Raw genomic sequence first — 22,070 nt, 5'->3', positions numbered from 1 at the left:
CACTTACTTGATACTTGATGTCTGGGCTTTCCAACTTTCCATCAGCTCAGAATCTTTTCTAGAGATATTGATAGTCACTGCCCCAAACCACATTTTCCTCATTTTGGAAGGTTATCCCTAGTGCCTATCGCTGTTTCTAAGAAGACTACTCTCAGAACCACATAAATAAAATCTGTTGTGTGGTTTCTCTGCTTTTGCCCTAACCCAATACACAGAGTTTTAGAAAGCTCAAGAATGGAAATTAGTATTGGCAAATAGTTACAAAAAATGCTCAGATAAATGGCTATAGTGTAAAGAAATACAGGAGCAGAAAAAGGGAAAGTCAGGGGACCTGAAAAAAATGTTTCATCCTCTGCTAAATGATGTGAATTCTCCAGCTATTTGAACCTGATGGTTGCACTTTAAATAAAGATTCAATATGCCATCAACATACATGTTTGAATGTTCTTTTGTGTTCACACACAAATTTATAATATGATACAGGCTTTTCAAGAAATTCAAGTGAAGTAATGGCATGTCGGGGGGAAAAATGGATATTTTCAACTGGAAGAAATTGGAACTGCTCACTGAAAAAACCCTCAAGCTTATAAAGAGAAAAGTGGTTTTGCCAGAATAATGCCAGAGATTTATTTTTTAAGTAGTGGTGGTTTCCTGGAGCTGTGGAACAGACACGGCTCTTCCTTGATCCTTGGCCACATTACTGACCAAGTGCTGTGAGATATGTCATACTTGGCTCTCTTTATTGACCTTAGTTTTGACTTTTCTTTTGCTTTATTTCTTTTCAGTGCCTGTGAAGAATTGCAGAAAGTCCTTCAGCAATAGGTGAGGGATCACTGTCAGGAGCATTTTATTATCCTGTTTCATAGAATATATATCAGAACAGAAAGATGAGTTAAGAGGACTCAAGTAACAAACTCTCTGTTTATCGCTATTCCTAATCTGCAGAGGTTGTTATTCATGTCTATAGAGATATTTAAATGACTTTTCCCTCAGCTGATATTGAGGTCTGTTGCCCAGAAAAGTGGGGAAGAAGAGAACACCACCAAGCAGGAAAATTTTAGATTGATGGTTGAAGCTGAGCTCTTCCTCTGCTTGGATACTTTAGCAATGGGTCAATAAATGCATCAGGACAAAATCCAGGGATCAATACTGAACTTAAAACAGAAACCATGAGTATTTTCACATAAATTGCTGACACTGAACAGCAATTCATATGTAAGAAACTTATTAAAGTTATTTGAACTTTGTAATGTATAAAATTGTGTGTTCAGGCTCAGCAGGAACAGGCCCTTTTGCTTATGATTTAAACTATTATTTCTAATCTCCAAATGAGTGCAATTAACTCCTGACTCCCACAGAAGTAGCTCTGTGCAAGACAAAAAACCTGTATTCTTTGGTGCGAACAAGGACAAATGCAACCACACAAGCTAACTCCATTTGACTCAGTGATACACTGCTTTGTTCCTTAAGGATTGGCTTCCCAGGAACTCAAGAGACCTTCTTTGTGTGCTTACATTTTTGAGTGACTTAGATTACAGAATAATGGCCATGCTATTTAAAACATAATTATTGTTGCAGCTTGCCATGGAAAAGAGTCTACTATGAAAGTACCAGTGGCAACTAAGATGTTTCCCAGCCTTGCAATAAATTTACTATTTATAATTGTTAGTAAATGACAAATTTTACAGATTAGCCTTTACAATTGTTTTTAATGGGGAAGTATCAAAATTTAAAATGGATCCATACATAACATTGTCCAACTAAGATGTGGAGGATCAGTCTACATTTCTAGGATAAAATTAGCATAAAGACCATCAGGTTAAAAAAACCTCATCATTCTGGTTCTGAATTTCATTGAGACTACATTAGTCCAAGGAAGAGAAATTAAAACCAAAATCAAATACTCTAAAAAAACAAAAGGAACAATATAGAGGTACAATAGTGAAGTACAAACCACTAAAATAAAAATAAAAGTAGAAAAGTAGGTTTCATTATAGTCTCACTTTTAAGTATTATTTATAGCCAAATTTGATTTATATGTCTACAAATATACTTCATAAATAAAGATATAGGTACAGAAAGATATACATAAAATGTATGCTTAATGCAAATCTATATAAGGAATGCTACTAAAATTTGGTAGGTCCACAGACTCTCAAGTTTCTTGGTGAACATAAGTATTCAATAAATAAGAGCAAAACAAGATATCTGTCTCAAGTATATCGTGACGTAGTACAGTGAAAAGTCAGAATATTCTGTAAAATACTGGATGCAATAAATAAATATGATTAAACATCATTGTGCAGTGAGCTCCAGAAAAGAAAAACTTTATTGATACACTGAAGTAGAATTTTTGACAATAGTCACCATTAGGAGGACATAGTAGTCCTAGGATTAAGAAAATGACCAGAGGACTGTAAAAATCTTGCAAAACACTATAAAATTACATAATTTTTCTTTTGGGGAGTTTAATAATCTTGCTGTCAAGTTCTGTGAGGGCAATTAGCTAATTTAAAGATTTGCTTACAGCAGAAGCAATGCACCTGCTGCTGTCAGAGCCTATGTATTTTCAGTGGTAGCTGTTTTCTTTGAGCATGACATGCCTGCTATTTGTCTTGATATTCCCTCACAGAGCCAGAAAGATTGGATTCCTCATTGTGACACTATGACTCATTTCCACAGAAGCTGCCTCAGTTTAGAAACTAAGTAAATCTCAATTTATTTTCCCTGGCACTACTGCTCAGACAGAGCTATGAATGCTATACCCTTTTAATCCCAGTGTTTGGGAGGTGTATGGAGGAATAACCAGTGGTTTGTCTCTGTAATAACCAGTGGTCAGCTATGCAGATTTGCAAGGGGAGGGACACGCACAGAGAGGGTGTTAGGTCCATGAAATAATTCTCAAATGTAGAACAGAGACATACACTGCACACTCCAGCGGTACCAAAGAAGTTTGGGCAGACATCTTTGCAAGACCATTCTGCTTAGAAAAAACTTAGAAAGGCCAGCATGCAGAAAGAAAACCAGTAAGTTATCCAGCTAATTTCCAATACAGTCCATATCTTAAAATTCTTTCAAGAAACAAAATTCTTAGAACTTCTATTTTACTTGGAATTAACCTACATGATTGCCAGTAATACTGCCAACAATAAACAGAAACTAAGCATCAAATGTTATAAAATAAGTCACAGCTTTTCATTTATTTGTGTATTTACTGACCAGCTGTTCTGACTCATTTCTGTGAGCATTTCTTTCCAGACAACAGTTACATCTGACCTTTGGAATCTTACTTGCTTTAACTTTGTCATAAAAGACCCAAAAGCTACAGATGCTTCTTCTGATGTGCACAGACCTTCAGCTCGTGTCAGTGACAATTGCATGCAAAGACCAAAGTTCTAAAATACAATTTACAACATTCTTTCATTTTGTTTTCCCCTCAGACTTACCTGGTTTCATCAATATAAACTGCCTCCAGCACGGATGCTGCATATTCAATATTCTTTTTTAAGTCCACCACATTAATGTCACCCTTCTCCAGCTGCTTTACCAAGCATCTTAATCTGTGGAAAAAAACAATTAAAAATATCAGTGTGATGATTCTATCACGTTTAGTGTCTTCATTTTCTAATTGAAACATTGGAACCAACAAAACAATGTAGAGCCAAGGACCATCACTCCATCTCTAGTCTTGGTTTAAGAAAATCTGGCTTTAGAATGCACTTAACACTGACTGGTTTTATGTTTTTATAGCTTGCTATATTCATAAGGTATACTAAAAAAATGGCTTCTATATTCCAGAAAGTCAGAGAGGTCATTTTAACCACCATCAAAGCAATTTCCTATTCATTTGTAACATTACTATTATATCTCAGTCTCTAATTTTAAAAAATAAATAAAAATTAACGTAGTGTGTTATCTTACTATACTTTTTCCATGCTTAGGTGGTTAATTATATTTTTATAACCACAGTATACTGATTTTGCTTCACTTAAATATATTTAGTTTTTGTTTAGGCCTCCAGAATGTTTTTGCTGCAGAATTTGTATTCTTATTAGTGTGAGATAATATGAACGTCTGTTGTGTCTGTGCTTATAACAATTTCATCATTATACCAGAGGAAAGGCAGTGCTCATAGCAGTAGAAAAATCCAAATATTCCCAAGTGTGCTTTAAACTTTTAGTTTTGAGGACTTTGTTTTACAGTACAAACATGGATACGCCCAAAGGGGATTTTGTAACGCATTAACTCATGTCTGCAGCAATACACTTCCACAGACACACTCCTTGAATACTAGATTTTTTCTAAACTCTGCTACTCTTCTGACACTGCTCAATTTAACCGTACAGAGTAGATAAAGCACTGGAGTGAAATGAAAACCTTATCAGTAAAAGTACAGAGGTATGACTAAATGGATGCTTAAAGTATAGGTATTTTCCTTCTTTCTGTGCTCAACCTCTGAATAGAAATAATCTATGATTTTGAATCATGTAAGATAAAGTTTTCTTTAACTAATGATATATCATAATTGTTACATAACTTCCCTTAAATAATCTTTTTTATGTGCAGGAAAAATTGTGAAATGAGCATTTAGATAAAAAGTGCAGTGAAATTGATTCAGCATTAAGACAACTAATCTTATTTATGATCATATTTATGGCATGCACCAGCATACATAAAATATGCAAATGTTTCATGAAGAGAAGACTGAGGGGACACCTCACTGCAGTTACAACTTCCTCATGAGGGAAAGAGGAGGGACAGGCACTGATCTCTTCTGTGGTGATAGGGACAGGACCCAAGGGAATGTCCTGAAGTTGTGTCAGGGGAGGTTTAGGTTGGATACCAGATAAAGATTCTTAAACCAGGGAGTGTTTGGGCACTGGAATCAGCTGCCCAGGGAAACAGTCCCAGCACCAAGCCTGGCAGAGTTCAAGTGTACAGTGATATTTGAAAAAAAATTCCTAAACTTGGAAAGTACTGTTCTATCATAAAACCATTTTCATGTTTTTCTACATATTTCTTTGGCCTAAGTACAATTATGTTCAAGTGTGTAAAAGATAATTTTAGTAAACAAGGTTTTAAGACCAGCCTTCTCAATTCTCTAAAGCCTTAATTCAATTCAAATTAGCCTAGCACATGCAACCATATTTACTTGGCATCTTACACAGTGCATTGCATATCAGTGGAATGGATAACATAGAACGCTATTTTTTTTTTTTTTTCCTCAGAGAAATGAAGTGGGCAGATTAAATACTCTGGGAGCTCATCTCCTAGACAGAAATAACCACATGCATGGGAGACATTTCCAGTACATCACTTCTTCCACCTCACAGGTACCTGAAGCTGAAGAAGGTTATTCACAGACATCTCCCAGAACAAAACACACTTATCTCCTGGGGTTTGTGCTCCTCGGTACTGCTCACAAACACACACACAGCCCCTCCTAAGCGCCAATGCCAAAATGCCCAGGTGGGTCTGGCAGCATCAGTGCCACTGCTTGCAAATAGCTGTAGGGTGTTTCTGTCACTTCCACTGCTCCCTCCATATTTGACTGAGCACATCTCCAAATCACACTTTCCAAAGTGGGAGCATAAATAAATTTGAAAACTTGTTTGAAAACTGTGCAGTGTTACAAAAATAAATTTGTAACACCGCACAGCAGGGGGCCAGGCTCTGCTAGAACCATATCAGCTTAAAACTGCTTCAAATCCTACCATTTCCAGTGGTTCCTCATTATCTGAGGCAATAGATCAGATGACAGGTATTTGGAATAATTTTTATGCTTGTAGGTGGAAATGAGCCCCTCGGGGAGCCTTTAAGCCACAATGATCTCTCTGCACAGGCGACAGTCAACAGGTGTGACTTGCCCTGTGGGTATAGTTCATGTTCCAGGAGGAATGCAGAACGCAGTAACACACCGGATGGTTTGGAAACACTTGCTCAGGCAAATTTGAAGTGATTCTGAAGATATTGCAGATTCACAGAAGGACACGCTCCTGATCTCATGCATGACTCTTTGTGAAGACGTCCTCAGGAGCCCTTAGCTGATCCAGTGCCGATCTATCATAGAATCAAGAGATAATTGGCTGGAAGGGACCTCCACCGGGTAAAAGTTCTTGCTCAAGACAGGGCTAACCTCAAAGACAGGTATAACTTCAAAGTTAGGCAATATTACTCACAGGTATTACTGCTCAAGCTTTGAATGCATGAAGATTTCAAAAACCCGTGGAAAAAACAGATTAATGGTCAATCAGCCTCATGGTGCATCATGTTTTCATAACATCTAAATGGAAAGTCCTTTGTGGCAACCTGCACGCCCAAACTTTGCTGTGCAGTTCCAAGCAAAAAACTGCCTCTGTCTATGGTACAACTTCCCACTAGGAATCTGGACACAGCAATAAAATCCTTCAATTTTGTCACTGATCAGACAATTGTCATGTGACACTAATGAAGTCTACCCCAGAAGTTAGAAAAACTGGTTTCCAACACAGCATAACTAAGTGGGATATAGCAGTATATGAATGGTCTGAACATACTCATTGTCTTCTGCATTGAAGTGAATAGCCACAGAGCTTAGGAGTTGACATTTCAGTAATGAAGCTAATAATTTAGCAAAGAATAAACATCAATTTATAAGACTAAGCAACAAGTTTTGACACACCCATAGTCCACCATTCCACAAGACAAAGAAACTTTTGAAAAGTACAAGTAAAAGCAATTTAAAAATAATTATTTCTTCAGCTGTACTGTGAGGATTTTTGTTTGTTTTCTTTTCATTGTCATAAATTGAAAATGAACATTAGAAATACTATTTGAAAACCTGAAGTGTTACTTAAAACTGGAAGCAATTGTATTCACACCCAGCCTGTGAACTGTGCTACTAAGAAATAATAGACAGCAAAGAGAAAAAACTAGAGGAGCTATTTTGTGAAAGAGAAAAAAGGACTATTTGAACAGGTTTAAGATGCAAAGGAAATTGTATGCAGAACCAGTGTGATAAAAAAACATGAAAAAATATTATGTATTTGAGGACACCTGAAAACTACATTATAAAACTAGCAGCCCCTGTTTGTAAGGGAGAAAGAGACATCTGCAATTAATAAAGGGAGTGGGTGGAGAACCAGCTTCTGTCATCTTGGGTAAACATCATTAACAGTGCTGTGCGATTAAATGCTCTTGTGGACAATCCAAATGCACTCTGCTCCCATCTCTCTTCAATAATATGATGCCACTGGGGTCCATGTGTCCCCGGTCCTCATCTCTCTGTGCAGCTGATGCCACTGTCCAGCTATGAACAAAAATCCTTGAGACCCACCCAGCAACACAGGAAAATCACAGGAAGAAAGTATTTTACTGGGAAGCATTTCTTGATTAAGAATATCAAAACCACAACTCACTTGTTTCCAGTTTCCCCACTAAAATTCTCCCAGATTTTGTTAAATCTACTGTAACTTTCTGGGGTTATACCAAATTAACTGAGGATAGCTTTTGTGATGTTATGATGTTATTTCAAAAAGATTCCTATGACATTTTCAGTTACTACAAAAAGGAAAAATAAGAAAAAATTTTTAAAGGTAAGGAATCAGTGATCAAATATGACTTTTTGCAATGTCCTCATGAGAAAGTTTTCTTTTCTATGGAACCAAGGAAAGTCCAGTGAGAGAAGTATGTTTGGAGATACTGAATAACTGTCCTGACCACAGGCTGAAGTGCTAACAAAGAAAGGTGCAAGGACGCCATTACTTAAGAAGGGATATTTTAAAGTAGATAAGCAGACAAGTTGGACAATTTCAAATTCAGATTAAACTGCAACTTTTATTTCCGAGGTAAAATAAATTACTAGTAATCACTGAGAATAAATCAGTGCTAAAGGCCAAGCTTAAGAGTCTTTAAGAACCAAAAGAGGAAAATTCAGCATGAAGTTAACTTCTGAACCTGAGAAAAAGATCCTTTGCCTGTTTTCCCTAAACTGCCTTTATTTTCCTCACCACTGAGTTTTGCAGAGAAGCAGCTTTCTAACTTACACATCTGGACTTCACTTAAAACTGTTTTGGAAACTTTGAACAACAACAAAAAAAAAAAAAAAAAGCTGGCTTTTGCCACAGATCCATTAAAGGAAAAGTGAAATAAACTGTAAAAAGTAAACTGTAAACTAACCTTGCTTCCTTCTACATTTTGAAATTAGTGAAAGTCTCTGTTGAAGAATGAACACAGGTAATTCTTTGAAAATAACAAACACATGCTATTGTCAATTAAAGAGAAATTATTATTGATATTCATATTCACAGTCCTGTAAAAACAATTATCTGTGTGGTTTAGATCAACTCCAAGTTGTAAATCATTATATTCCCATGAACTAATTAAGAAAAGCCTAGCTGTGACAACTGTGACAATGTGTGAAAAAGTCTAAGGACAGAAAAAAGATAATTTTTTCTATAAATAAGTGTTTCATGTTCTGTTTGGGCTATTTAATAGTGAACAATAAAATTAAGTGGATTATTGTCAACTTTATTATAAAAGTGATTCGACCCTCTAAATGAACATCACAAAGTAAAAATGGGCTGATATGTAATGTGAAATTAAAATTAAAGAAGAGGAGGGCAATATAGTTAGTTAAACATCACTAGCTTTTCAAAACTTTGGAGAAGGGGGATATTTTCCTCTAAAACTATCTGCAATTAAAACCACAAAACAGTTTTGCTGCCTGTAGTGATTCTCATAAGAAAATAATTTTCTTATAATTTTGAATGAATTATTTTCATTCAAATAATTTTGAATGAAATATTTCATTCAAAATAATTTGAATAATTTTCACCTGTAGAAAGCATCACTCACTCAGGGGTTCCTCAGCTTTCCAAGGCAGAAGTTACATCCTCACTCAAACATGAATGCTCTTAAAAAGGATCAATACCCAACAATTCCAAATCCCTATGTGAACTACCCAAATTCCAATTATTTTTATGTGAATGGGTATAACTGGAATTTTACCTGTTCCTATTAAGAACATGTGTATATAAAATAAATCTTTCTATAAATACAGCGTGCCATCCAACAAATTCAAATAGATGAGAGACGCTGAAGAAATATACACAATATGGCAGCAAACTTTCAGGAGTGATCCCTTTGAGTTGCCACTCCCATTTCCCTGGTCCTACCTGCAGTTACAAAGTGGCCAATTATCCCAACTTCAAGACAGCTAAGCTTTACTTCAAGATATTCTACTTTATGTCAGGGCAAAAACAAGCTGATATGGAAATATTTTGCCCAGCAAGGCAAGGCCAGCATATCAGTGGGGAGTAAGCAGCTGGCAGCTCTTGACACAGACCTTAACATGTGTTTCTCTTCCTTGAAATCATAAAAAATGCAGATCCAAATGCAGTTACCTGATATGGCTTCTGATTACAGAGGCTCACAATAAACTCTTATGTGGAGAAATGCAAGAAAGTGTTTTCAGTGCTGCAAATGTGTCTTACGAACTCGCTTCTCAGCCACTGCTGTGTCTGAGCTAATGCACAGGAAGTCTTGTGGTTGCTAAGGGTTTCATGAATCACATGTATTTCATGATTATTTTAAGCATTTAAGTGGTACACGCTGATCTGTAATTATGATTCAGTCATTAGAAAATAAATATTGATCATGCTGGTAATTCAGACAACATTTTGATATACCAAAACTTCAATCCTATATTGAAGAATTTAAATAGAAGATGTGCAGCTATATAGTAACACTGAATTTTACATTTTCTTAATGATAATACTCTGCTTTTTCAGGGTGATATAATTGCCTTGGTTGTTCAAATATTATTTTTATGCAAGATGAAATGGCTTTCCTTCAGACAGGCACTCTCTATTAGGCTTCAATACATTTTACCTTATCCTATAAATTTAACATTTACCACTCTAATAGTACATAAATATTATGCTTTGTGTCTCATTTAGCAACAGGTTAAACAAGTGTGTTTAAAAAATTTAGTCAAAATTCCTGCATATGCTTTAACACCCAGCTGAAATCACAGAACACCATGGAGTTTTACAGGTTTTCCACTTGAAGTCATAAACCAATTCAAGGTCTCATAGGCATTTTTTAACTTTTGCATAATTCTCAACAAACCTAATAAAACAAATGTCAAGTGCCTGAGAAGCCACAGTGTCTTGACCCCAGTGATACTAAGTCTGCTATTTGCAGCACTTTTCACCATCCTCCATCATCTTCTCCGGCTGCACTGGAGAGACACCCCAGAGGAGCAGGCTCATCTGGGACCCTGGGACTGCTGCTCTTCCCTGCTGTCTCTCACACCTCCCCAAGTTACCCATCCTTTCCCAAAATTTTCACCATTATATTCATTAGATGTCATGATCATGAATTCTCACTCATTTTAATTTCTCTGACCATCCTCTGTGCACACCCAAGCTTGAAGTGTCTTTCAAATTTTTCTCTCACTTCTGCTAAAGAACCATCATTCATACTGGTTTGGTTCTGCTATTCAATTCCTTTCTAGGTTGAAGCTTAATCAAAAATCTTCAAACTTCGAATTACTTAGTACATACAAATATTTGGCCATTTTCTCTCTTTTGTTAGATCCAACAAGTAATCAACTAGTCTCCTTACCCTAAACACTTTAACTCTTCTATTGTCTCAATGCCTATTTCCATTATTTGACATTCCCATTTCACAATCAATCCATGAAATCAAAGACAATCAAAATATACAGGAGTGATTTGGAAATTGCAAATTATTGTTCTAATGGCTTTTGTTGAATATTTATTTTTGTCTGAATATTGAAATTTAATCCATAAGGTTTTCTTGTATTCTCTATACATTATATAGGATCCTAGCCAAAGCTATTTCATCTTGAAGTTGCCAAATACTACAAGATGTCTCAATGTCTTCATCATGTACTTGCTGAATTCACTATCAACAAGCTGGGAAATTGAATGTAAATTCATCATCTATCAAAAATCATGCTTGAAGATGATGGCCAACCTTCGGTATGTTTAACTTGTTGGAGCTAATGTGATAAGCACACAGAAAAGGCACAAAGCCCTTATTTCCAATAATGCTTTAAAAAGCTTTTAAAAAGCTTTTTTTTTTTTTTTTATTTTTCCTGCAGACAGCAGCTTTGGGCACAGTGATCAAAGCTGCTAAAAGGCAGATTATCTCCTTCAGTCCATGGGACCAGAAAACGTGGGTTGATAAATGTTGGTACTCATCCTTTGAAAAGGGCACGCAAAGAAGTAAAAAAGTCCTTCTATAAATATTGATAACAAACTACCATATAAAAATCCAACCAAAGTTCTTTGATTCAAAACTGCATTAACCAGAACTGGTAACTTTGTACTGAAAATATTTTGTACGCTAATACTTAGAAAATATATTGCTGTTGAAAGCCTTTTTGGTGCAATTTCTGCAGCCATTAAGGAGACAAGATCGGTAAGTGTTCAGCACTAAAATAATGTCATTGCCCAATGATTAAAGAATCTTGAACTGTGACAGCACAAGTATCCTTTCCTCTACTTGATAAAATCACATATGAACAAATAATACAGGAACATCAAAATGACAGTTTGTTCTATGATTTCTATGTGCAATCAAACTACAGTAAATACTATATAATCTGTACATTATTAACATTTTCATTTTCCTGAAACAGAAGTTAGAACCAGGACAGAATATCTGTGCTGCAAATCAGAGGTCAACTTTTATAAATGTGGCTAAACCCTAACAGATAACATTTCTGGTAATTCTCAAATTTGTTGCTTAATAGTTACAGATTTTTTGAGATATCAAAAACCTGCAACTGTAGAATCTTTATCCTGGTAAGTAATTTGGAGACTCTGCACCTATTTATAAATTATTTTATATTTGTTTCTGACCTGCTGTCTTCCTTGAACAGATCAGGAGATATTTTGTTGCTCCGGTTTGTTGCTTAGTATGCAATAGAATGATCGAATCATTAAGGCTGGAAAAGATCTCCAAGATCATCAAGTCCAACCTTGTGGCCAAACACCACACTGCCAACTAAACCATAGCACTCAGTGCTTTGTCCAGTTGTTTCTTGCCAACTTCCATTTCTCTCAACACACACACAGCTGATAATATATTAAGTGAACAGAGGTTACCTAAAGGTCTCTATAAAAATGCAGTAGAGAAAAAGAGTTTTTTGAAATGGCAGTCCACCATACTTGGTCTAAGAACATGGTCAGATGTGGTGCCCCAGCTATCACTGTGTGATCCATTCCTTCTCCTTTTTCTGGGAAAAAATGCCCCATCTTCTCCCATATCTGTTAGCACAAGAATATGGGTAACAATATTTCTTCAACCAGACACTGCCAAAACAATCTAGTTTACCTTCAAGGTACTTTACATCAGTTCTACTGAAGTCTGTCCACACAATCGGATGAGAGTCCTATGCATGGACAGCTGTGCTATCAGATGAATCAGGGTAGCTGGTTCATCTGGACTAAGAGATCAACATAATCACCAAGATAATCCTACTTTGATCCAAGCTCTCACTTTTCAATGGATTTGGAAGTCCTCCTTTTCTACTTATAATTTAGCTTAAATACTTGAAGTACTAAAGTATGAAAGTTTTAATATATAATCGCACCTTCCAGATGGGATGACAGAGACAGTTTTTCTTGAATTTTATTTTTAATGTGTATCATGGGTTCTAAGGAACCAAGTACAGATCTGTATTTCTGGAATAAAATTGTAAAATGTAAAAATCCCAAATATTTGCATTATGAACTATTACAGACTATTGCATAAAATTATTTAAGAGTTAACTTAGTCTGCCTAAACTCTTGTAGAAAAAATACCACGACCTTAATTGAGATGTCTTTTCTACTGAATAATTAACAGCTTCAACAAATCTATTTTCACTAAAAGAATTTTTCATTCAAAAGACAGAGCAAGACACAAATGCTTTAGCACAACAGCTGTAGTAATTACAGTACAATTTTGCTGTAAAATCATTACCATCTCAGTGGTTCTGAAGAAAGAATAAAGTACATGTAATGTATATGGCAATGCAAAAATATGAATAGGGTTTTTATTTAAAACTGCAATACTGCAATTAAAATGTAGGGAAAAAATAGGAGATGCTAGAATTCAGCACTCTATGTCATGCGTGAAACTAACTTCTGGCATTTGGAATTGTTAAAAATAAATGTTCTGCTGAAGAATTGCCAAGTAAAGTACTTCAAAGCAGGTCTTGGTAATGAGAAGTAGAACATCAGATTAGCTTAAACACTGGAGAGCTATATAAATGCTTTAAAGAGGAAATAATCAAGCGGGTGAACCTTTTCCCTACATTCTGTAAGAATGGTCATAAATAGGATGAAATGTAACATGGTCACTCTTACTTACACATGAGACCCAGATTTAGAATTTCTACATGGGATATTAAATTTGAATTAGGGTGAGATTAGAAACTGAAATTCACTGTTCTTGAATAGCTCCATCTTTGAATACTTCAGAATTAGTTGCCTTAATCAGATAAAAGTACCTGGACCTCATCAGAAAAAAAGATTTCCAAAAAAGCAATTCCTGAACAATATCATACTAAATCCATTAGCAAGCGGAGAGTATATATGGTCTATATGGACACTGTTTGTTTTTTTCTGGACACAGCTGTGACAGGAAGTGCAGCAAACCAAATAAAATATCATTTGTAGCCAGTGCTGGTATGCAGCTGCCACTCTCCTCAGCCTGCAGAGTGCCTGGCGCTTCGCTATAAAGAGCTCAGGTTTGTAGGCCTGGAAGGCAGATTGGATTAGAGGCCATTCCTTAGTTCTTGCAGGGTTTTTTTTGCCTTAAATCACACAAAATATAAGAGTTTCTCCTACATGGCTCTAAACTAGAGGACTCCAAGAAGGGACAGGCAGCTATCCTTACCAGAACTGTCTTTGTTTTCCATACTGTGCTCAGGACTTTGATGAGACTGTGTTCATACACACCCCACAAAGCACTTTAACTCCTCTGCTTCATCAAGATGGACTAACCTCACATGCTAATCACGTTGTCTTTCCTGATATGAAGACATGCTTTTAAACCAACCTGATTATTGACCTATTGACTAAATAGGGGCCATATTTTCATAGTTTCTAATTTGTTGATGTTCCTGATTTGAAATACAGCATCCCTCAGAAGGTGGAATCCAACTCTATGAGCAGAAGTGTTATTTTTCTAGTTTTGTTTAAAATCAGAAAATCTAGCAAACATAGACAACTTAAATTTGCCTGTTTAGATACACTTTACACATATTATAAGCAGATTAAATTGAAAATTTAGAACCTAGCTCTCAAACTGATCATAGAATACTCATGAAGAAAACAACATGGACTATCTTAGTTGCTAAATGACACACTGCCCCATTACTCTCTAAATGAAGTCCTAAACTGGTCTCAAAATTAACCACAGAACTAATACATGCAGCTATGTTTAATTACTTGTGAATTGGTTGAAAATGTTCTGTTTATCAGAAAGAGCTTTCAGCAGGAAAATTACTGGGAGTCTAGCAAGACTTTGTTGATAAGAAAACTTCAAGCCGACCTTCTAATGAACCCACCTTCTGTCCTTAATGTCTGTCTCTTTTGAGGATGCAGAAATTAAAATGTGACTTTTTCAAAGTGATGACAGTACAACATCCCTAAATGTTCTTCTCTAGGGGTGTGAAATCTAACCTGAAAGGTTCAACTTGCTTACAGTCATGACTAACAACATTCCCAAATTTTGCTTCATTTTTCATAGCTCTACTGAATGAATCACTGTCCTTCAGTTTCTCTACAAAGCATTGCCATTCCATTCAAGTTAAGAGCCTGGTTATATTTTAATTTTAAAATAGAAAACTAGTCAGTTCTTGACTCAATATTATAATGTTTGTTTACACACTCACTAAGGAAGAAGTCTGTGTGTATAAAAGCAAAATAGGTGATAAAACAGTTTCTTAGAAAGTGTAACTACATACTATGATTTGCCTGTCATATTCTCAAACAATACATTGTTTCATTTTCCATTACTTTTCAGATCCTTCACTACAGCATATTTTTAATTGGAATTCTCAGTTTTGAAATCAAGTGATTCACTTCAATCTAGAATACCTTTACTCAGAGAAGTTAGCCTCCTTCAAGGAGAATAGGCCAGTTTTAATACAGCAGCAAACAGTCCAGGCATTGATCACAAGGGAGTGCTTGAAGAAAGACCATAGAGAAATAGTACAGCAAAGTCTACAGCAGCAAAATTTCCTAAAATTAATGCAAACGAGAAAGAGCCTTGTTCAGTAGTCTCCTACCAATGCATTGGTTTCACCTGCAGGATGCCATGAATATGCCATGCAAGATGTTTTTGAATGGGTGATGGAGCAAGACACCCAAGTGCAATGCTAATGAACAGCTTGGTTCTGGTCAATGTGGGCTTGCAGCTCTGCCCCAGCCAAGCACACCTCAATAGTAAGAGCTCAGGGCTAGTGAGAGTGTTTAGAGCCTCTCTGCAGTTTCACTCTGGAAAGACAATGTGAAAATGTCGATGAATCAGATGGATATCATGTTTTTGGTCACACTTTCCTAGGTCAGCAAATGGCAGTGCTTGTTTGGCTTGGACCCTGGGCAGGGCCTGGCCATCTCCTGTGCACTGGTCAGTATATTCCTTGTATTTGACTTTACCAGCAAGTGAGCCTTCTAAGCCATTTCATGTATATCTCAGCTTATTATTTCTCTAGGGTTTGACGTTTTCTTAATGGCATATTTCACAATTATTTATAATTAGGGGTTCATTTGTAAGCAACACTCATTTCTGTGGACTCTGGTTTTTAAATGGATTTAAAGATTCAAGGACATGATTCCAAAAGATGTGTGAAAGATTTCAGTGTCAACAGTAATCAGGGGTTTTCATCTTGTGCAGTGATACACACAAAGAAAGGAGAAAAAATCCAAACATCTTTGTTATCATTCAGAGGATACACCTAAAAAAAGTACAGTGATAGTAAAATACTCAAATGAAATGTAAATACATAGCTGAAAACTTTGCTCCAGCTTATTAAAAACTTTGTAGCAAAAATCTTATTGGCAGTATTTCCATATAAATATACATTACATATAAATTGAAGTAGAAAGGGTGCACTCCCCATGGGGCTGTGGGATCAAGCAATGAAGAGATCTAAATCTATCATTTTAAGATCTAAGGCAGATGCAAAATTATTAAAATATGTATTTGCATCCTTTCTAGGAGAGCTGTGTTGAAATGCCTGATTAATTAACTGAGAATAAGCAAAAACATCAGGCAAAAGACTCCCTCTAAAATAAAAAACCAGAGAACATGAAGGAAACAAGAATATGACAAAATATAGACACTGGCATTTCATACAGTAATTACACTAGCAACAATGCTGATGTATTTTTATGAAGAAATTTGCTCAAGGCCCAGAAACATTCAATTAAAGTTATATATGCAAGAACAACAGTGACAAAAAAACAGGCATAGGAGCACCCAAAGAAAAACATATGATCCATGGCATAACTGTTTGGAGATCAAAGGACTTTTAGTATTTTGTGTAATGTTTTTATTTATCTACAGTTTTCTTAATTGAAATTTGCTGCCTCACAAATGTGATCCTAACTCTGCATACGTCAGCCTATATCTTAAAATCTTGCTAATATTCTACTGTTGGATACATGTTAATGTATTTTACATGGAGAAGAAATGTAAGTAAGAAACAATGTAATAATTTTTTCTCCAGTAGATCCTAGATCAGGTGATAAGGAAAGGTATTTGTATAAGGTGAATCAGATTTAATGTGAAGTTAATCCAGGGAGTATTTAAAATATTCTTTGCCTTAAAATGCCTGTTGTCTATTCTTAAGATTTTCATTCACTATGACTATTATTTTGATGTCACATCACTGTACTTAGTTTAAATTTTAATCCAGAATAGTTAATCTCAGACTCTTTTCTGGAATACCCTTAATAAAATTCAAATTGGAACACCATTAAAAGGACACAAAACAGCACAGTAAAATATTCTTACAGTAAAAAGAAATAAACCTTATCAAAATGATCTCGGAAATTACAATAACTCTTAAAGAGGATTAATTAAAATAAAATTTAATTAATTTCTGCTCCTACTCAACCACAAGGACTCTGCTAGATTCTGATATGTTGAAAAAAGAGATCTTGGCACCTCTACCCCAAACATGCTTACAGAAATGACATTAATTAATTTCAGAGGCAGAATAGCTTGACATGCAGATAGATATTTGATTACACATGATGTTAGCCCCCAAATATGACAACATACAATTTAATCATGCAGATAATTCCTTTATGAGGTAGATTTCTGACTTTTACCCAGTAATTTATCTCCTCTGATTACAAACCAGACTGTCCTAATGTTTTAAAGCTAAAAATCCAGCCTGTGATTCTTTTTCATTAATTACATCAACCTCACAAATCTAACTGCACTGTGCACCTACAGTCCCTTTTCTTCTGAAGCCTATGAAAGTTGTTAAGAGATGGCCATTTTTTTAAACACCAATGATCATTGTTCCATTTATCCCAAGGACACTTAAATACAAGTGCAAAGATTAGAGCAACAAAACCTGTATCTTTTCATTTGCTTTGCCATTCATCTTTCCATTCCTTCCCATTTGCCTCCAGCTCTGAGCAGACATAGGCAGGTCCCTGCTCTCTCCACATGTTCCTGCCTGGACTCATGGATGCACACTCTGCATTTTCATGTTCCAGTCATGAAAACCTCCTTAACTTGTTTAGCATTCCCTTTAATCCTGGGGTCAGGCATAGGAAATACTGACTTTGCCCCTATAAACCTTCCTCACTTATGTTCCTTAACACTTTTGCTCTAAACTGAGCCTGGGCTTTTCTATTTTCATTTCTTGGTGTCTGGTTGAGGTTTTTTCCTGCCATTCAACTCCCTGCACTCACACAGTCATGCCAAAGTGGTGAACTGAAAAGTAACATCATTAAGTGGGCATTTTCATTCACCTTTCCTTTCACCTGCAAAACATCCTACACATAGCTGTATAGTTCCCACAGTGAGGAATTTTATCAATACACAGCTTCAGTTTAAGTTTATAAGTACTATTTGATCAAATTTTTCCCATTTTTATCTGCAATATGAAAGAAACACCCTTGAAAATACATAGCAGTCAAGGCACTAGGCAGGGCAGCTTGCTACAGATCAGTCTTCTGAGTCCAGCTCTAGCAATGATACAGGTTTTTCTGTTAGGGATCACAGGTCAGAATTTTAGGTGGCATGAATCTCACAGCACACAGAGGAGTTCAATTAGTTTATATGAGCACACATGCTTTCTATCACATTTTGGTATAATGGCATGAAAAAACAAAATGAGTGTTTTCTAAGTGAAGAGTACCTGCACTTTTTTAATATAAAAGTTTCATTACAAATCCATTAACAACTTCAGTTATGAAGACAGGTAAGAGTCATCAGAGAGAGAATTCATTAATACCTCATGCATATGGTAAAGATTCATGGATTAACAGCTCATGAAGGATATTTTACTGTTGTCACCAGTGACGCACAGTTCGTGCTTCAGATGCACTAAACTAATTTGCAGTGCTCTTCAGAAACATTTCAGTCCTGAAAATACCTAAAGCAGCTGAGCCAAGTGACTGGTGCAGAAAGGCAGGACTCTGGGACTTGCAAGACACAACAGCTCTCCCACACACAGAGGAGGGATTCATTATACAAGTATTTCTCAAACAACACGAGTACCAAGCTGTCTCTTACTATACCCACATCTACACATCCAGACTGCTGGAACTTGTGACTTAGCACTAAACTTCATTGGGAAGAACCTTCCCTTTCCTCTCCCAAGCCTTGTTACATACCAAGAACCAACTTGATCAGGATAGCTGGTTTCTCTTGAAATGCTGGAGAACCTCTTACAAGCTCCAAGTTCTAGATTTGGTACACACCAGAATGATTTTGAAATTACATTAAATGTCCTTAGAGGAAAACACATAACCTTTAACAAGAGAATTATTAGATTTTGTAATCTTTTAATGCATGCACCATTTAACTCCAACAGATATCTACTAGCAGAAGATTTAAAAAATATATCTTAAACTATCTGTTTTAGGTGTCTCATAAAGCAATCAAATTTTCCTTTCATGGGTGGTAGAATAAATGCTACCTTAAGCCTCACTGTGTTTTTCAGTAGAATCCCTTATAACTGCAAATTTAATGCATGTTAGGCCTAGATCTGCTTTGGAAACTATAACTACTTTATATTTGCTCCAATGTCTTCTTGTGATAAATAAGGTTGGTTTTGAGTTGCCTTTCTGAATCTTGTCAGCACTTCCCAATCCCACATTTGTACAAGTGTGGCACTTTTCCAAAACATATTGTCTCCTAAATCTTATTTAAACAGAAAAATCTTTAAACAGTATTTTGCAGACCTACATCAGGGAATGAACTTGAAATCTTTTCTTTTATAAATAGGATTATAGGAGCTCCATAAAAGTCAGTTAAGAGAATTTTCAGACCTTTCAGACATTTTGAATTTTAAAAATAAGATCAAAATATCATGATAATCCTATTCATTATGCTTAGAGATTTTCTACTTATTAGACCTGCCATTACATTTGACTAGCTGCTCATAATTATCAAAAATATAAACACTGCTGTAAGATGGATTAATGGTGTTGTGTTTTCTCTAATAATAACAAAAAGTCTCAGCAGTTACTCTACTGTTGGATTACACAATGTAATGTGATCTGTAAGAACATTTACAGCAGCCTCCTATAGAAGAACAGGACTACTTTTATTTAGCTACTGGATTTTGCTATCCTTCTAAAATTTAAAAAGAGAATGTCTAATTTTGTACTAATGTTACAGTGGTTCTCCTAAAGTTACCTGTTCCATTCCACCTTCAGATTTCACACAATTGTAGTATTTGACATTTATGTTTACAATTAAGTCTATAGGCATTCACATAACTTAATACAGAAAACAAAAGCACAAAAGCTTTGCAGACCTTTCAATATATCTCCAGAAGAAAACAAAAAAGCTGTTTCCAAATAATATAGATTTCATCAAGTAGGCTACGAGCAAGAATGTTTTTCTCAAGCAAAATTTCACTGAAAATTTTACAGTATCAGAAAAGCTTTTGGGTTTGAGTAATTGGCATTTCCTTATGAAAAGTAAGCCTGTATATTGCCAGAAAACTCTTATCAGCAGAGCACAGAAAGTAGAAGCCTTTTGCAGTCAGTTTCTTTTTTTCCTGAATGTTCAGAGTGGTACATGACAGAAGAAGCACTCTATGCCTTCAGCAGCTGATTTTCACATGCAGCATCTGATAAGGCCCATCTGATAAGGACTGCTCTGTTGCTCTACATCACTGAGTACACTAGACCTCTGCTCAGCTGACGTAATACAGATCAGCCAATTCCTGAATATCTGCTTTATCAGGAGAGCTCTCAGCAGCCCAACAGCAGCCCCCAGTCTGCTCCCAGCTCCCTGCTTTACTGCTCTGATAATCTGCCCCATGGACTCTCAGACCAGGACACCAGAATGGAATAAGAGCCAGGATGTCCAGCTATGAAAATAAGCATATTAATTCAAGATTCTGTAGTTTCTCCATGTGCATAATTAAGGCAATTGACTTCATCTTTTCAGAGAGTTACAGGTAGTAAAGCACTGACAGAGAAGGAGGAAAAGAAATCATATATGTAAAAATTCACAAGGAAAAGAAATAGACACAGAAAGTGCCCATTTATGTTCCTTTTAACAAAATTAAATTTCCTCTTACAGCTAAGAAATAAATTATTATCAATATTATTTTACACTGTAAACATGTGTTCAGCTCCAAAAAAGGATAACAAATTCCATATTTTTTAAGTTCAGACCACCTCAAAAAAGAGCTATTTGCAAAAGAATATATACACATTATAACTATAATACCTCAGCTAGTTCAATTTCTAAGAGAAAATAATAATTATCCCCTTCAAAGTTAAATCTAGTGCTGCATTTGACTCTATGGAGCCAACTATGCTGGACACAAAATTGCCATCTCAGGACAGATGTCTTGTGCTGGAGACTTTTGTCTTGTACAAAAGTACCTGATCTAAAGATCTAAACCCAACAGATTCTGATTTCTGCATTTTATACCTCTTTCAGAGAAATACAATGAATATTAATTATTATATTTAGCAATTTTTTTTATATGACCAATATGTTTAAAAGACAAATATTCTAGATGGGATTATTGGATGTGTTAAAAAAGGTGAAGGTTCTTGAGAGCTAAACCATAATGCATCTACTATGTGGAAATTGTAAAATTCCTGAATGCAGAGTGTAGATTTTTGTTCCTGCTTTGTTCAGTCATTTTTCACAGAATGACAGAAAATTTCAGTTCAGTTCTTTCTTTCCAGAGAAGCACACATCAATTGAAAATATCTATAAATATCAGAAAGAAAGAAACACTCTGTTAAACTGCTTGAAGAATCGTAACTGGCATGATGCCAAAAGGTCCCTTGAACATTAACCTGTCTATTGATACAGAGAGCTGCCATTGGCACCAGCTGCAGAACTCACAAAGATGGAAATATCTGGGACAAAACCAAAACCAAACCAAACCACCAACAAAGAATAAAATTCACTGCCACAATAAATCAATAATTTTATTTTAATGCCTTTTCTTTGAGATGTGTTTCTACATATTACTGCACAGGATGCACTTCCAAGGAATTGCCTGTAGCTGGTGTACTGGAGGAACTGGCTTCCTCCCATGACCCAACAAACAGTGCCAGAATTCACTTTGCTGCCTGTGTGCTTTCTCAGTGAGGTCAAAGGAAAGGAGCCAACCTACAGGGCAATCTAGTCTGTTTTCAGGTTTGAGGTTTGGCACACATTTCAGTTCTTGGTATTATATTAAAACAAAACCTTAAATGAGACTTGAAAAAGTATTAACAAAATAGATAATTAACTGAATTAACTGTAGATATGGGGAGGGAAAACCAGCATTTATAATAAAGCTATTAAATACCACAACTACTACAAATACTCATCTCAAGCCAGGAAATGTTTAAGGAATA

The 22,070-nt window shown here is 35.8% G+C and overlaps 1 protein-coding gene across 12 annotated transcripts in view; it reads right to left on the bottom strand.

The window, feature by feature from the left end:
- The window catches only part of PDE1A (phosphodiesterase 1A), a 198,916-nt gene that overhangs the window by 51,301 nt on the left and 125,545 nt on the right, over window positions 1–22,070 (bottom strand). For all 12 annotated transcript variants that reach the window (XM_064434262.1, XM_064434263.1, XM_064434261.1 and 9 more), the window contains one exon: window positions 3,447–3,560. In XM_064434262.1, coding sequence (XP_064290332.1) covers window positions 3,447–3,560 — 114 coding nt within the window. The remainder of the gene's footprint in view (window positions 1–3,446; window positions 3,561–22,070) is intronic.

Source organism: Passer domesticus, chromosome 10, assembly GCF_036417665.1.
Source record: "Passer domesticus isolate bPasDom1 chromosome 10, bPasDom1.hap1, whole genome shotgun sequence".
Lineage (NCBI taxonomy): Eukaryota > Metazoa > Chordata > Aves > Passeriformes > Passeridae > Passer > Passer domesticus.
The sequence above is the reverse complement of the archived record's forward strand: the minus strand, read 5'-3'. Positions and strand labels throughout refer to the sequence as shown.